Source organism: Tinamus guttatus, unplaced genomic scaffold, assembly GCF_059628265.1.
Source record: "Tinamus guttatus ecotype Peru unplaced genomic scaffold, ASM5962826v1 Tinamus_guttatus_pri_ptg000208l, whole genome shotgun sequence".
NCBI classification, from domain to species: Eukaryota; Metazoa; Chordata; class Aves; order Tinamiformes; family Tinamidae; genus Tinamus; species Tinamus guttatus.
In genome coordinates this window covers 7,285,013-7,301,752 of record NW_028288742.1, presented here as the reverse complement: position 1 = coordinate 7,301,752, position 16,740 = coordinate 7,285,013, and the positions used below count along the sequence as shown (strand labels likewise).

General features: G+C 40.8%; 1 protein-coding gene across 3 annotated transcripts in view; it reads right to left on the bottom strand.

Moving 5' to 3' along the window:
- The window catches only part of ZFAND3 (zinc finger AN1-type containing 3), a 118,968-nt gene extending 102,934 nt beyond the window's left edge, over positions 1–16,034 (bottom strand). For 2 of the 3 annotated variants that reach the window (XM_088524264.1, XM_088524265.1), the window contains exon 1: positions 15,891–16,034. In XM_088524264.1, coding sequence (XP_088380390.1) covers positions 15,891–15,961 — 71 coding nt within the window. In that variant the 5' untranslated portion in view covers positions 15,962–16,034. The remainder of the gene's footprint in view (positions 1–15,890) is intronic. The other variant, XM_088524266.1, reaches the window with a different exon arrangement.
- Between the last annotated feature and the right edge of the window lie 706 nt (positions 16,035–16,740).

The following is a 16,740-nucleotide window of genomic DNA, read 5'->3' as shown; positions in this document are numbered from 1 at the left end:
CTACAGTGTCTGTGTCTACAGGCAGAGAAAAACATTTTACATTGATAATTACAAAACCAATAAGCAACCATATATTTATGACTCATTTTCATGCCTGTAAACTATGTGCAGATCTAGTGTTAGTTATTCGTCTTTTTCTAGGATTCCTTCATTTGAATGCTATGTAATTTTACTGCAACATTGAAAGCAAACTACCAATTAAATACACAGCTGTTCGTGTTTCTGTTATCCTGCTGGTTGGTTAAAAATATTTAAATGTAAAACTATACTATTCATTTCAACATACAGCTTGTTTCAAAGATGTTAAAAGCTGGCACATTATCAAACATGTCCATGCTTTAAAAACCAGAAGTCCACAGTTGCAACCAGGTGAAGCCAACATGCACAAGGTTATCAAAGGCTTCATCTACTACTCAGCAACCACCCCACAAAGATGTTCACAAGATTTCTATGCCTGGACCCAGTCCTAGCAGCCGACAAGCTCTGCTTGATCATACTGCATGAGTATGGGGGGCAACACAGTATCTTCAAGGCACCTGCGTGTCAATGAAACAGACATACCATGAGCTAGATGCTTTAAAGGCTTTCTTCTATTTGGCCTTTCAGGGAAGGACACCACATTACAAGAGCTGTGTTTGTCTTGCTACCTATGAAATACAAGAGCTCTTCTGCTTTTAAGCTGTACGTTTCTTCAGTAAAAAAATCTAAATTCAACTTTCCCAAGATAAAATACATTACAGGCTATGCTACTTAATCCGAATTCAGGTGGTCTCAATATGTTCTTAAGCTTTCCAATATCCAGCAGCGTACAAAAAGCCCAACGCATCTCATGTAGTAAGAGACCCCATCTATCCACAGGGAAAGAAAGCTCAGACTACCCTGCCCCCCACGCTCAAGATCCACCAATTGATCTCTATCAGTGCAACTTTTTTTTTTCTCCCCATTTTCACCATCTAAAATATGAAAACATATCTTAGCAACTTTTCTTAGGAACTTCTTCCACTCTCATGCATTCCAGTATCACCTTCATTCTCCTTAGTGACACATGAGAGATTACATGTGGGTCAAGTCTTTTCTTGCCTTTGTCCCCTCCTGAGCTGGGGTTTAACTGTACCTACACACAACAGCAAAATGCTGTTCTGCATTTTGGGTGAAATTCAGTCTAAATGACTATTTGCAAAGTGCAGTCACACAAGTAACCCCTCCCTGCAAAGGGTATCATACAAGTAACCCTTCCCCGTGCTCCCACCAAGCACAATTCAAAATTAATTTCCTGTAGTCGCCAAGCAGCATACCCAATACAGAACATTCAGCACCGACCACAAATACAATTTTGGAGACAGATTTATGAATGGAAGGTAATAAGATAGCAAATAATTTGGTTTTCAATCTTCTATGCATTTTCCTCAACTTGATAACTAAACTCTTGCAGCTGAACTCATTTACACCTCTATTAAGCTGACATATTTACTGGTCTATTTGGTATCACATACCTCTGCTTTTACCCTATCAATGCAAGGAGTGATTCTATTTCAGATTTTCAACAATTCTGGCACAGAGCATTCTGAATTATTAATAATCGACAATTCCACATAATGTCAACACGATCAATTACTTTTTGCGGACTGGGAGACTTTTTCCTTCCTGTAAAATAGGCATAAATACTTTCATATGATTGTTGTTCCAAATTTAGGTTTAGCAAAATTGAAGTTTTAATCAAAAATGGATTTATCTTATAATTCGATCTCTTTGTGGCAGCTCTGCAAGCACGGTATATATAGCTAGCACTTACAAGTAATAACAAATTACACAAAGCTCAAAGAAACAAGTAAAAAGTCCGTTCACGAAAAACATTCCCCATTTTATAAATTTTAGTATTTGCAATATGCAATAGAAAAAGCAAGCTTTATACAACAATCTAGCCAAACGTAAGAAAGATTTGCTAATCTAATCTCTTCTCAGCATCTTACTAATGAAAAATGCAAGAAGGCAAACAAGATGAATGCTAGTTTTTAGTTCAGTGTTTAGACTAGTAATCAGATGTGCCATCAACAGCAGTAAGTCCTGTTTGGAAACAATTCTGACATAACCAATCTTTCCAGTTAATCAGTGACCCACAAACTTAAACTCTCCAAAATTTTATTAGCTTTAGCTACATGAATCTACTCTTAGTCATGTGAATTCTGTTAATTTGTACAGTTCATCCAAGACAAGCACTAGCTTACTCTTTGACTATGCAAAGGTCATTAGCAGCCTGCTTGAAGAAAATAAATAATCAAGATGTCTCCAAGATCTTAACTATTATCTGCAATACACTATTCCTTAAAGTCTAAGATAAATACATGGTTATTTCCCATACTATCTTACATATCTTGCTTTGTCATAATACAATTGCACATAAGCAGAGACTTTTTTCCTCTAGAGTTTTAGCAAGTTTATGGAGAAGTATGTACTGTAGGCATATTTCATAAAATGGATCAAATTTTGTGCCTATCAAGTTGACATTTCCCTTATAAATTTATAACCAAAGCTTTATGCAAGTATGATAGATCTGAAGTTTGATGGTTGGAGATAGAGACCACTAAAAAAAAAAATCTAGATTCCTAACCATTTCCTTTCTACTTGTGAAGAATTAAGGAAAGCTAACAAGGAAATCAACAGAATAATCAAAAGGCAAACATGCTTTCTGCTCTGCCCTTCCCAGCTCCTGCAAAATTATGCCATCTTCTAGATTAATCCTATACCGCGCACGTCTGTGACGGCCTTTCTCATGTTGTGCCTAGAGCTCTCCCTGGAAGAGCTCATACTTGACAACTCTTCCTGTTCAAGACCCCTAAGACTGAGACTACCACAAAGGGTAGCGTGGACCTGCTGAAAGGGAGCTCGCTCCTCCCCATGGCGTTATTGCAGATCCCCTAACTTTACTCGCTGCTGTGCTCCATCGGGCCAGCCGTAATAAAAGAGCTGCTCTGTATGCCGTTCAGCAGATGACAAGGCAGATGATGAGACCTTCCAGAGAGCAAAGCCCTGATGAGATCCCTACTTAGTGCACTACGGCTTTCTCCTGTTTCACACAGCACGCTCGCTTCGTCCCAGGCAATTGCATTTCAGTGACTAGTATGGAGGGAGTACAGCCTGTATGCTTTGAAGTTTAGAGTTTTAAACATGCAGTGAAGGAAAAAAAAAAAAACACACAAAAAAGGAACCACCACCAATTCTTCATCCCATATCCTTCATCGTGTAAGCGGAGGAGGAAACCTTTACATAGACTGGCATTTTGGCAATCTTATTTAGTTTTCATGATAGAGATTAAAGGAACAAACACAAACTGCAGTCTTCACATTTGTCATTTTCACAAAATAGCTTTTAGTATTTTGTAAATATTTGAAGTAGACTGCTAGTTTTATTTGGATGAATAAAAACAAAGATACCACAGCACTCAAAGAAATCCTTATGCTATTCTCATCATTTTCCTATTTTGGAACAACATGGAGGAAACACAAGACCAAGCAGGAATATTGCCATCCTCAATTATTTTGCTTTGCTAATCCAGACCAAAGCGATAAATCTGCATCACTATGTTTATTTCATCTAATTCAGACAGTGAGAAACTAATGGCCAAGTGAGATACTTGATTTGTTTGCACACAAAGCAAACAGCAAAGGCCTGCAAGTGACATCACCTTTTTGTATATTTGTGAAGATAATCGTAAGCAAAGAAACTGTTACGAAACACAATGATCTCAAGCAGCAGGTAGCAAAAACACGTCCCACGATACTACCTCAACCACAACACTGACCCAAGCTCCACGTAACCTTGTCAGCACGCAAGCAAGTTTTAACCACCTAACTTATCCTCTGCAACAGGCTGGAGCTATAAACTGAACTTTACTGCCTCATTAACTGTGCAAATTAATATTGAACTGTAAACAAAAACAGTGGTTAAAAGGGCGTTGTTTGTTTGTTTGTTTAATTTAAGCAAGCAAGCAGTGGTATCAGCCCATAACCCTTCATCACCTCTAGTCTCTGGGGTATGTACGCGTGTTGGGGAGTAAGCGCAGTGTTTCCATGACTCTGCTTGATTTGGCTTCATTCTATTTATTTATTTGAACTCTTCGGTTATGCAGCTGTGTGTCTTCTCTGTATTCTTTGCCCTTAGAAAGACATTTCTGACATAAACCAGAGAATCCACTCTCACTTTCCACTTTCACCAAAGTGCCACAACAATTTGGGAAATAAAGTGGCAAGAAAATTAGGGCATCTCCAACCTCAAAACCAATGATTAACAGATACATAACCTAGGAAGATCATATCACACATGTTGTTTTCTTGCTCCTTACTTGCCAATACTTTTACACACATACTTTTACAACATGCCCTTGCGAACTGTAGACTGGCAAGTACAAAATCAGCATCTTTTAGCTCCCTGACCATCATTTTACTCAAGTAAATTAATGTAAGGTGCTGTTTTCCATTCCTTTATGAGAAGGCAAAACACTATCCAAGCTTTTTTCCATAAGTAGTGTTTATTAGACTAACACAACTGGAATCAAAGTAAATTAAAGACATTTTAATTATCTTTAGATAATATAAATGGATCTATAAGCTATAAAGACCTCTGATGCAACAAAGATAAATGTTTTCTGAACAGTACTTATATATACACATAACTTAAGGCAAATATATAGAAATATTAAGGTCAGCTGTCTAGTGGTCTGCTAGAAGACATACATAACTTCCATGTTCTGGAAGTAGTGTTGTTGCAGCCATTACAGACTAAGGATATAGACAAAACTGATTTTGAAGACAGAGCTAATAGCTTTTAACAGCACACTCCCTTTACTGACTGCCTCTGCGTATACCCAAAAAATCCAAGCCTTTGTGACACAAACAGTGGTAGTCTAATTTTACTTCATAACAAACCTTAACAATAATACAAATATATTTGGATTGCTAATTTACTATGTTACTTATTGGTTGAGAAGCTTTAAGTGTTACTCAAAAAAAAATCCCTGACTTTATTACATCCATACCTGCAGAAATGCTATTAAAATAGTCAAAATTGTGTTCAAGCAGAATGCAATTCTTTTACAGCTATTTTCATCCTGAAAATTGATAACTGTGCATGAGCATTCTTCAGAAGCACAGTAAGTCATCAACTACACATGATCCATCTACATAATGACAGCGTTAGGAGAAGCAATTTCAGTTTTTGTAACGATGATTCTTTATCAAAAGTTACAAAGAAATCGAGGTTCTCCATCTCCCTCTCACAAATGCATTTTCAGGATTTCTAACTACTTTCAGTTGCAACATAAGGACTACTTAAAAACAATTTTGTATTAACGCTTGCAAATAGCCTGCTGTTAACAGAAGGCAGAAATACACTAATAAATCAGCAAACTGAAATAATAATGGCAGGAAGAATGCTAATAACAAAACAGTTAAAGCACTAACTCTAAGTAACATCTAATGCTTAGTAGTGTGCTGGGAACTTGATCTGAAGAAATGGAGAAGAAGAAAAAAAAAAAAAAGAAAACAAACAAAAAGACCCTGAAAATTACAGCAGGCTTAAGTATGGTGTCTGAAAGTCACAGGTTTAAGTTTCTTTAAACCCTGGCCTAATTCTGCTTAGTTTGGGCTTCCAATTACAGCTGTTTCAAAAGCAGCTGGTAATTTCTTTTAACTGGATTTCACATGCATTTCTGAGCTCACATCAACTCAGGCAACTGAGCTCTAACCTGTAATTCTAGAGGTCTTGTATGGCCAGGAAAGCGATGAAATTTCAAGTAGTCTAGTTTTATTTTAAAAGAATGATGTCACACATTGGTTGGCTATGAGAGTGACACATTTCATTATGTTTTTCTTTTACCGTTTTAATCTGCCTTTACAAGTCCTGAGCAGGGCAGGAAGCGTTAATTATTCAGCAGACAGATTTCTGGTCTTGCCCGAGTTAGTCACATGAGAACACCAATAGTAAAAGATGACGCTGCAACCCGGGATAATGGATAATAATGGGGTCCTATCTGCATCATGAGAGTGCTACAAAACCACCTGAGACCTGCTGATACGTTAACACAGGTGGTTCCTGCACTTGTAATTGCAGAGCAGCTTTTCCGATTGACAGGATCGCCTCCACCCACCACAAACACTTCCTTCTATCTGAATACCCTTGGAAACAACATGTCCAGAGGCCAGTGTTGCTCCAGAGCAAGTTCTGATTTGAAATATCTGCACACAAACACAGGACAGAGCTTGAGAAACTGTAAATACTCCTTCCACTAAGTCTGTAATTCAAGGCTTCCAAAGCACTCTGGAATGAAATGAAGAGTGATATATGCTTCATTAATGGAGGATATGTTAGAGAGAGAAAAAGAAAAGAAAAAAAAGAAAAAAAAATACACACACACACCCCCTTTCCAAACTTAAGGACCAAAAGAGAGATTTAAAGGGGACCAAAAACAGAACAAAAAAATTAAACTGTCCTTACAGGTATATAGTTTCTAATGCTTTGTGATAAATTTAAGATGTAACAAAAGCAATTTGGCATTAGAGGCTCAATGTTGATGTATTTGGAAGTGCAACACTCAAGCAGCAAGCCTAAACTGCAACAGGCCTAATGTCTATAATGAAACCAATTACTTTACTAACAAATTACAGGCAAACAAAAAGAAAAAATACATAGGGACAATCAAGAGTTCTGTTTCCAATTCCTAATACCTAGCTAATTCTGGAGAAGATATATGGCGTAAGAGAGGCATGTTAAAGGTGTCAAAAACCTTTCATGCATTTCAACAGACCAGCAGTCATGAACAGCAGAGTTAGCCCACTTCCTTAAATCAAATGAGGAGTCAACATACTCCATATTAAGTTAATTATTAATTCCAAGGCAAGTTTAATTTCAATTACTTTGCCAGGAAGTATTAATCACAAAGCCCCAATGCCAAGAAAAGAGATTTGAAGTGTTCAAATACTATTGTTAATTGCTTTCTTTTGAAGGCACAAAAATGATGAGCTAGAATCTAGGGAAGTTACTGAGCATATACGGATTAATCCTAAAAGCCCTGTATCAATTATAGCACAACTGACTCTTCACCACAGGGTTAGGTAAAAATAAAGGAGAGGGAGAAAAAAAAAAAAAAAAAAAGGGCAAGATTTCAGCTGCTTCAAGGAAGTGCTGTAGTTTCAAATTTCTAAACTTCTGAGCATTTTTAGAAATGAAATCACAATACATACTTCATGACATTCTTTTTTCTGTTAAACTGAATAAACAAACTAACATGCTTTCAAAATGAAACTTGAAGAGAACCTTTACAATAGAGGTTAGAAATGCTAAGCCTTTCACAGAAGGATGCAGTCAGAAGTGGACGCTAAAAATAGAAATTATTAGATGTAAAACTGATTAACATGTTAACAATGCAAGAGAACACTAGAAACCTATCTGCATTGCATGGCAAACCTTTACTAATACATGGGCAATTTTAGAAACCATTAATGTCTCTTAGGTCAGTGGAGGAGTTTACAAAAAATAAACACACACACACGGGCATTGAACAAAGACCAAGGATCACTGCATATGATACTAATGCCTGTTCTTTTAAACCAGTATCGGCAAAACACAAGCCAAGATTCACCTTTTTTCTCCACCTAAAAATGCTTTTAATTGAGTTGAATATTGAATCCTTTTTAGAGAGAAATTTTCACAGACAAATAATCAATTTGCCTGCAACAGAGACCCCTTAATATTGATAATACCTTGGCCCAAAATAGCATCTAATCAACAGTTGGAGAGACAACACAGTTTCTAAGACTGAGAGATTCTTGCTAAATGACAGCACTTCACCCACTTTAAGGCTATATATGCAACTTCCTCTGAGACAGAGCTGCTAACAGCGTGTAATTAGAGAGGAAAACACTGCTGTTATGGCGACAAGGCTGATCGCAGCCACACGGCCATATTGCGGTGGCCGGCTGTGTTTTAGCAATTATGTCAATGAGGACGTGGTCCAGCATTTGTTTTTCTCAAGTTTTACAATTAAGAGGTTATCAGGGAAGCAGTCTGCCTTTTTAAGCACTTCTCCCCCTTTCTTCAGATTTGAGGGATTAACAGGAATTTGTCTCTCAAACAAGCAGAACATGCACATTACTAAAACTAGTCCTCAAGTTAAACAGCTCATCCAGCATCAGATACTACATAGACTGAAGAGCTAGAAACTGAAGACAGCAATAATCAAAGAACCTCTTTTTCTCTCACTTTGGCTTGCAAAAATTATTTTTAGGAAAAGCAGTTCATATTTCCATAGAAAATGTTTCATTACTCACACCTCCTCTCTTTAATTTGCACCAAATGATCATTGTAAATCTAACACTAGACACAACACATACAGAGATGTAATGCTAATTAAAGTAATTTAAAAAATAAAAAAAGGTTTCCCTGAAACACTGATAATACAAATGCTGTAGTCTTAAGAAACTGAAATTTATCTTCCTCACATTGACCTACATTGTTCCAGTTCAGAGCGTGCATATGGTGACCAGATTAAACAGCAGGAAGTGAACAGGATACCTGCGATTCTTGGTCAAATAATTCAGGGCAGTGATCCCTGGTTCAGGTAACCGGAAGCCCCCAGAGGACATGTTATAGCAAAGAAAAAAAAAAAAAAAGGCAATTCCCAAATACAGCTTCTCTGCACAAGTACTGCAGTTACCACAATGCTACTACTCAAACTCAACAGAGAAGTTCAACGCACAGCATCAAATGTCTTGGGTTTCCAACTGCAGATTGCAGAAGTGCTCAGTCTCTCCACCTGAAATAATATTCCTGAATGTGGGGAAAGAATCATTTGCACTAAATGGCTTCTCACAAGCTCCAAATTTCAAAAAATGAGCTTAAAAACAATTAAGTCTAAGCCTTATGTCCCTTGAGCGCATAAAATTCCCACCAATTCAAAAACAATTCATCCCTATCATCTAAAATTATGCTGTTACTTCAAGACCTCAATTTAGAGGATAACAGTTGGGCATTTTTCCATGAATTTAAAATTATTACCCTACTTCTACTGTACTTTAATGTCATCTCTGCAATCTGAAATCACTGACTACGACTTCATCTTGCATTAGCTGTACATAGTGTCTTCACAGGTATGGTCTTCCATAGCCTTCTCTGTGCTGGCAGAGGTGTGGCTTTCTCAGAGCCTACCAGCGAATCCACAGACCTAATCTCTTTTATAAATCCAATTCGCCTTGCAGTTATTGCCCAATTTTCCATTTCTTCTTTTTTCAGAAATAAAGAAGGGACTCCTTGCTAGCAAGCACTGCCTACCCTGAATTGACAGGAAATGGATCCTTCCAACATGCCATTTTAGCAAAAGAAGTTGGAAGGGATTCATCTAGGAGAGAGAAGAGACCAATGTAATTTACCTGCCTACACTGAATCTGAGGTTTTTCCTCTGACATCCCAGTAAGGGCTTTCCTCATTGGCAAAGTCAAGATTAAATAATGCCCTAAAAAATCCACAAAATATTTATGTTAACACTCTGAAGATCCCAAGACATTCCATCAGGGTTGCATATTTGAGGAGATACAAAGGAACATACTGAAATTTTAAACTTTAAATCAACGCTAGTTTGCTGAAAATTATATCACATCCATCATTTCTGCCTCCTGCCCCTAAGAAGGCAGGCTTTTTTTCTTTAATAACCACAAGGTTCTAATTTAAAATCATTTTAAAATTCAAGAAAAAAAAAAGGTATAGCACGTTAAGGAGGATACCCATGTCAAAACCAAGCATCCCCAGTGAATCTATCCTTCAAGGATCACTTTCAGAAGCCACTTTGCATCCCTGCAATTTCAATTCCTTAGAGGAAGTATTGGATTATTATGCTTTCATTATTTCAAGGCTTTAATATTACAGCTGAGCCCAGCATGCAGGAATGACATTAACATATTTGTGCAAGTTTGATTTTGGAATGGTTAAATTTTATGCAACAAAAACAGTAGGAGTATTCTGTTAAAATTGACACTAATATTACAACTCTCTAACAGAGCAGGCTTACCATTAGAAGCTTATTGAACAGGCTTTGGGTTCTCCTTAAAATAAAGCAGAAAGCAAAACATACACACAAAAAATACAATGCTACCAGGCAGTAATTGAACTTTGTACTAATTAGTGTTGAATTCTGTAGCACTAACTAAATCACAGTACCTTTAACTAGCCACAGTTTACAAAAGAAAGCTAAGAAGATGCTGACATGAAGATGTACATGGAAGAAAAATGGCAGGTGACTTAGATGCCCTGACTTCCATGCTCTTAAATGATCAGAGCTTCCCCGAGTAGTGCACACACGCTACCTACTTCACCCCTGCTAGTTCCACTTGTAGGAGCAGCAGCTACAAAACTGAATTTCATTCTGATCGAGGAGGAAGTTATAGCTAGATTGAAAGGTATGGGACACATCTGCCTATAATTAGCACTGCATCCATCTATGATTAGAAAATGTTTTTCCACAACAGTTTTATCTGAAGATCTGAATAAATTCAGAGTTTAAGCAATTTTTTGTTTTCCCAAATCCCAGCTTTACTAGAGAACTAAACAGATATTTTTAACCAACAAACCAGTACTGTTTTGGGATTTTCTCAAGGGAAATACCCTCATACACCATATGCTTGAATTTACTCAAGCAACACTAAAGCAAGAAAAAAAAAAAAAACACTTTTTTGTGAGCAAAACGGTTACATTATGTAACTACTTGATGCAAGATATCATGAAAGTCTTGACAACAGATCAATTTAAATAATCATTAGGGAATTTCATAGGAAAAAAAATAAATCAAGAGCTGCTAAGGCATAAAACAGGAACGGCCAGATATCTAGCATACCTCCTTTCCTTCTAGCAAAGCATAACCGCTTGCTTTCTCTGGCCTTATCCACATTCCCTCAGCATCACTTATCACCAAAATCAGAAACAAGGCTGGATGCACCTTTGGTCTGATCCAAAACAGCTGTTCTCTATTAAATAACAAAATCTCCTTTTTTGTTTCGTCTGTTCTATTAAGTAGTCCAAAAAAAAGTACTTTTTCACATTCCTAAAAAAAGGAGATTACAGTTAAAATACTAAATCTAGTTCATCTGTTTTTACTTTGAATGCCAATAATTCCTATTCCTAAAGGTACATTTTTGCAGCAAACGCAAACTTTACCTCTGATCCAAAACATGCTATCTTGTAACTACAGTTAAAATTGTTCAGGGTGCAGAAAACTAAAACTTAAAATTTTCTATGCTTTGGCTTTAGTTCTTTTTTATTTTTATTTTTTAGTTTCATTATGACTTACAGTAATCACAGGAACTTCACAGTTTCTCACTCTTTATTCTGTATGTTTTTCTTATTATTATATTCTCATTATGACACTTTCATAGCTTATTCTAGCATCTGCTCCAAAGATCCAGTAAGTGAAAGCCCCACAAAGTTATTGCATCATACTAGGCCATGAAAAATAATCCTCAGAGAGAAAGGTACATATTTCTGTTGTTGACTCAAGTCCCATTTAGGAACATCAATGTGGTATTTCAACACTGGTTAAAGCAAAATTAGGTTTATAAAGGCATTATTCATTCAGTAAGAATGATGGTCTACACAAACTATGAGATTAGAAAGCATTTTTTAAAAGGACAGTCACAGAGTTCATACAGAATGAACAGCTGCAAAGCACTAGCCAGAGTAGTCTCTTAACAACATACATACATTAATTATATATTTTTATTTAGTCAGGATTTGTTTAGAAGCAAAAAGCAAGTTTTGGTGATATGCAGTCACAAACTAATCGCACTTATGTTACATGATTCACCACTTGATCAAACATTTATTTTTAGTAAACAAAATTGAGAAAATGAGCCAGATTGGCAGACACTTGCCAGATTGGCAGAGATATATAAGTAACTGGAAAATCCAGATTCACAAATAAACTCTGGATTGGGCCAGCACAGAATGCTCGAGGCACAATGTCTCATCACGTATATGATGCATGCAGTGTCAAAGAAAGGCAGGATAAATGGCAACATCCTGCAAAACCCCTGCTGGCACGTTCTCAAACAGCATTGCCATCAGCTCTGGCTGACTACAGTACCTTACAGTTGCCAGAAATAAGATGAGACGAAACTAATCACACTGTGTTTTCAATCAACTTCCTGCTGGCTGCCACCATTTCAAGAATGGAATTCATTTGTTTTATGTCCATTAACATATTTTCTTCTCCTCTGGTTCTAAGATACTGAGTGCAATGGCCTCGCATCGGCCTAAATCGTAAGAAAAACAAGCAACATTCACTACAGTGCAAACAGAATTGTCCAAGTATTGTCCCTTGTGACTTCTCTCTTCCCAGTATATATGTTTCTACTAGCCAAGTGATATTCTGCTTGCAACTCTTACCTATGCATATAACTGTTTAACAGTAAAAGGCCCAGCCCTTTGATGAGCTATACACAAATGAAACCTTTGTGGAGTCCTTTAAAAGCCAGCGGGTACCTGCCAACATCAAGTTCATTAAAGGATTATGTCTCATCTCTAATAAGCAAAATGGCTTAACTGGAAAACCTACATATACTAATATTTTCATGTATTTGTTACTGTAGAGCTGAATGCTTTATATATGCCAGGAAGTGAAACAAGTTTCTGAAAAATGCAGATTGAAGGGGGGGGGGGGGGGGGGAAGAGAGAGAGACATGATCTGCTAAATGGGAAAAGCAGACAAATTATTCCAGGATACACGAATGAATCCTACAATCTAAATGAAGTAACCCCAAATCACTACTTGTGTACTGCACTCTTTTCAACACTTCTTTGTACACTGAAACTATTCCGATAAAAAAGTGAAATACTTGCAACCAGCTGAATTTTAAGATGTTAAAATATGATTAAAGTGGTGCAAAATTGTGCGACTTTTTTATAAAAAGATAAGAACACAGATGAGGTCTCCCAGTTTAGATTATTGTCTATGTGAAATGATTTTATAAAAGACAAAAGTCATCTCAGTGCTCCACTGAGGTTTCATTTGATGAAAAATGACACACTGGACACTCTTAAAAGCAGCCTTTGCTTGATGGTCTTAGAAATTATCAGAACGGCTTTTGTGCTCTTCAACAAAAAAAAGTAAGAAAATGTTAGTTGTTGACCTTAAATAGATGTTTCAGAAGCTCTGAAGAGTCTTGCTAAAAAAAGCCCCTTCTTTTAGTTGTTCGTTTTCCAGTCTCTTAGATCTTGAAACATCAAGAGTTTAGTAGTTTTCCAGTCACTAGAGATTCTTGCAGCTTTCAGGCTCTGAATTTGCAATATAAAAACAAGCAGTTTAAAAGAACCCTTCAAACACCAATGCAGTAGTACATACAGTCCTCTCTGCTAAGCTCTTTGCAGATCAGCTTTACCAGTGTGCACTTCAGGAGCTACTTCTACCATGGTTCACCTATAGGCAAATTTTAGCCCTGAAAGCCATAGGTCACTTTGCTTTTAATGTTTCTTCCAATATTTTTCTCAAAATTTTTATTTCCTGTGCTTGCTGATTACTGCATAAACATATCCATCTTACTGCAAATGATACTGCTAAGCATTACATAAACTAAGAGGAAAATATATATATACTTGACAAAGATGTACTTGGACCCTACTCCATAATCCATTCACATTGTGTAGTTCAGTTACCTATGCGGTCTGACCCAAGAGCAATCCTGAAAGGACTTGCAGTCACTGGTCATTGCACTGATGGGAACAGCTGAACTCTGAGCAACACAGTTCCTCTATGTGAGGAATTTTGTACAAATCACTATGCTAAGCTACAGGCTTTGGGACTTTTCACAGCCCTAAATGCCTTGCACATAAAGGACAGATATGGCCTTGTTACTCCAAAATGTACTTCAAAGACACAAAAATGACATGAAAGTGGCATAAAAGTCACAGGCACGTTGCTGAAGTGACCCTGACATTACCTAGGGCAGCTGAATTCCAGCTCCAAATGCATGTAAGTCTCTTTGCTAGCATGGCTTACTCTGCAGAAAGCTTACAGAGCTGTAACACCAGAATTCCTGCCACTACAGAAGGACATATCTACAGCTTTACTGACAGATCTTTTGAAGTACTAGTAAGGCCTAAGTAAATAAGGATAAACACAACACTTAGGCTTCTTCAGGACCAACAAATAAATATATATAAGCAAACCATTATATCTTTATTTTCACTGGAAGAAAAAAAAATAGTGCCATTGTGTATTGACTGGTTCCAGATAGAAAAAAAATAATTAACTTATCCACTGTATGAGTGAAGAAAATTAGTTCTTTTTTGCAAGGTTGCCTGACAATCTTAGAAGAAATACGTCTGCATAGATGAGATCCCAGGAAAAAAAAAATAGGAGCAAGGAAGTAACATTTTGATAGCCATTCGTGGAAGGCAAAGGTTTGTTTTTTTTTTTTTCCTAAAGGCAACTTTAAAGGCAATGGGTTTATTTGATAGTCTTCTGTCACCCTTAAGCAGATCCTCAAACATGAAACACCAGATTTGCTTCTCATTAGAACATATTGAACTAGGCAAAAAGTTTAGCCTGAAGTTCATTTAAGATTTTCTGACTCTCCCTTCATATCAGTATCATGTTACAGAGCTCGGTATACTAGACAGATTAGCAACTTGTTTTGCATCACATTACAGAAAATGCCAGGCTCAAAAATAAAATAAAAAAAAAAAACAAGAGCATTAGTGTATACTTAGTAAGATGCCTTGTAAGATCACTCCCCACAGGGCCATGGCATTTGTGGCCATTCAGGCTTCTGTCACCACTGACAAGCAGAATTTCATTCAAAACACTGCCAAACTCTAAGGAGAGAAGCAAACGCCAAATACTGCACAGTGACATCACTAGTCACCCTCACTACATCCCTTCCCTCAGTGCCCAGCCCCGCAGAGGTCACCCCCGGGAAGGCACCCTCACAGGCATGCACCTCAGGTGGACCCTCACATGGCAAGTCCAGCCACAAGGGTTGGGGACTGGCGCTTCTGTGATGCTCAGCAAAGGCGTTCCTACCAACACGTGTCTCTGCCATAGTGCACCATCTGCCATGATAAATCTGATTTAAAAAAAAAACTTCTTCAGAAGACACGAGCCCAGAGGTGAAAATAGTTTAACAAGGGCTGGCTTTTTTTTATTTATTTTCTTTTTCTTTGGCCTTTGTCAAGCAGGAATAACCCTACTTCCTTCTCCCTGAAACCAGCCCAGCCCGCAACTGCCAGGAGCCTCCCTGACTTTGCAAAGCGGAGAAGGGCCAACGAGGACAGAGGACACGCGCATCTGCCTGTGGTGTCGCTGGGTGCGCAGGGCCGCGCTGAGGTGGGGGTACCTGCCCGGGACCCCCAGTGCCCAGACCCGTGTTTCTCCTCTCAGAGCCGCGGGCAGGGCCCAGGGCCCCTCTGCGAGCGGCTGCTCCAGGAAATCTACGTGAAGAGGGGGCAGGGGGGGACACCTGGCCTGGCCCCGGGGGCCGGAACCGTAGGGCAGAGAGGTGCCGCGCGGCGGGGGGGCCGCGGGCCGCCGCCCACGGCCAGGCCGGGATCGAGGGAGAGCAAAGGGAAGGGGACACTGGGGGGCAACGCAGCCGCCCCCGCCCCGGGCACCGGGGCCTCCTGAGCAGGAGTCACCGCTACCTCCCCAGGATGCGGCGACCCCGCGAAGGCCGGGGCACCCCCTCCCCCCGGCCACCACGCAGGGCCAACCGCCCTAACGGCCCGGCCCCCGTGACAGGCCTGAGCCCGGGGCGACCCGGCCGCCAGGCTCGGCCCCGCCGCCCGCACTCCCCGCTCCCTTCCCCCGCGGGCCGCGCCGGCTCCCGCCCAGCCCCCCGCCCGCGGGCCTCGCTTACCCCCAGAAGCCGCAGGGGCAGCGCGGCGGGAGGCTGGGCGCCTTGCTGCGCTCGCTGCCGGCGTCTCCCATGATGGGGCCGGGGCCAGGGCCGGGCCGGGGCGGCAGCAGCGGTGGGGCCGGGGCGGGGGCGCGGCGCGGGGCGGGGGGGCGCGGGGCGCCGAGCCGGGATTCCAGGCCGGTCAGCTGGAGCCGGGCGCAACCACTCGCGCGGCGGCGGGGGGGAGCGCGCGGGAGGGGGGCAGCCGCGCCCTGCGCGCCGGAGCCGCGGCGAGGAGGCGAGGCCCACGGCCCCCCCCGCGGCGGCCACTACCACCTGCCGCCCCCTGTGACGCGCCCGCAGCCGCGGCGGGGCGCGCGCGCCCGCCCCCCCGCGCGGCCCCCGACTCAAGAATGCGCCCCCCCCACCCCGGTGCCAGGGCTCCCCCTGTGCTGAGCGCGATGGTCTCGCCGAGCCGCAGGATCAGCTGGGAGTGGCGCGCACCACAGCGCGGCCCCGGGGAGAGGCGGGCAGAGATCAGGAGGCGGGGTCTGGGAGAGAAGCGAGTTTAGGAGGCACCGGTGAACTTGAGAAGGGGTCAGCGCTTCTTTAGGAGCGGGTTTAGGGAGAGCGCAGCCCAGGGAGCAGCCGTCCCCTTTGGCCTCCCCCTACACGTTACGCGCACGGTGGTGCCGCCCGGGAAGACAGGGAGAGGGCTGCCCGGCGCTGGCCGCGCATGCGTGGAGGGGTGTCAACGCGGAAGTGGGTTGGTGCTGGAGCGCGTTCCCGGCGGCTCGTCCTTAGGGGAGGGGTCGGCCCTTCCTTCGGGGGCGGCTGCCGGAGCCCCGGCCTGGGTGTCTGCGGGCAGCTG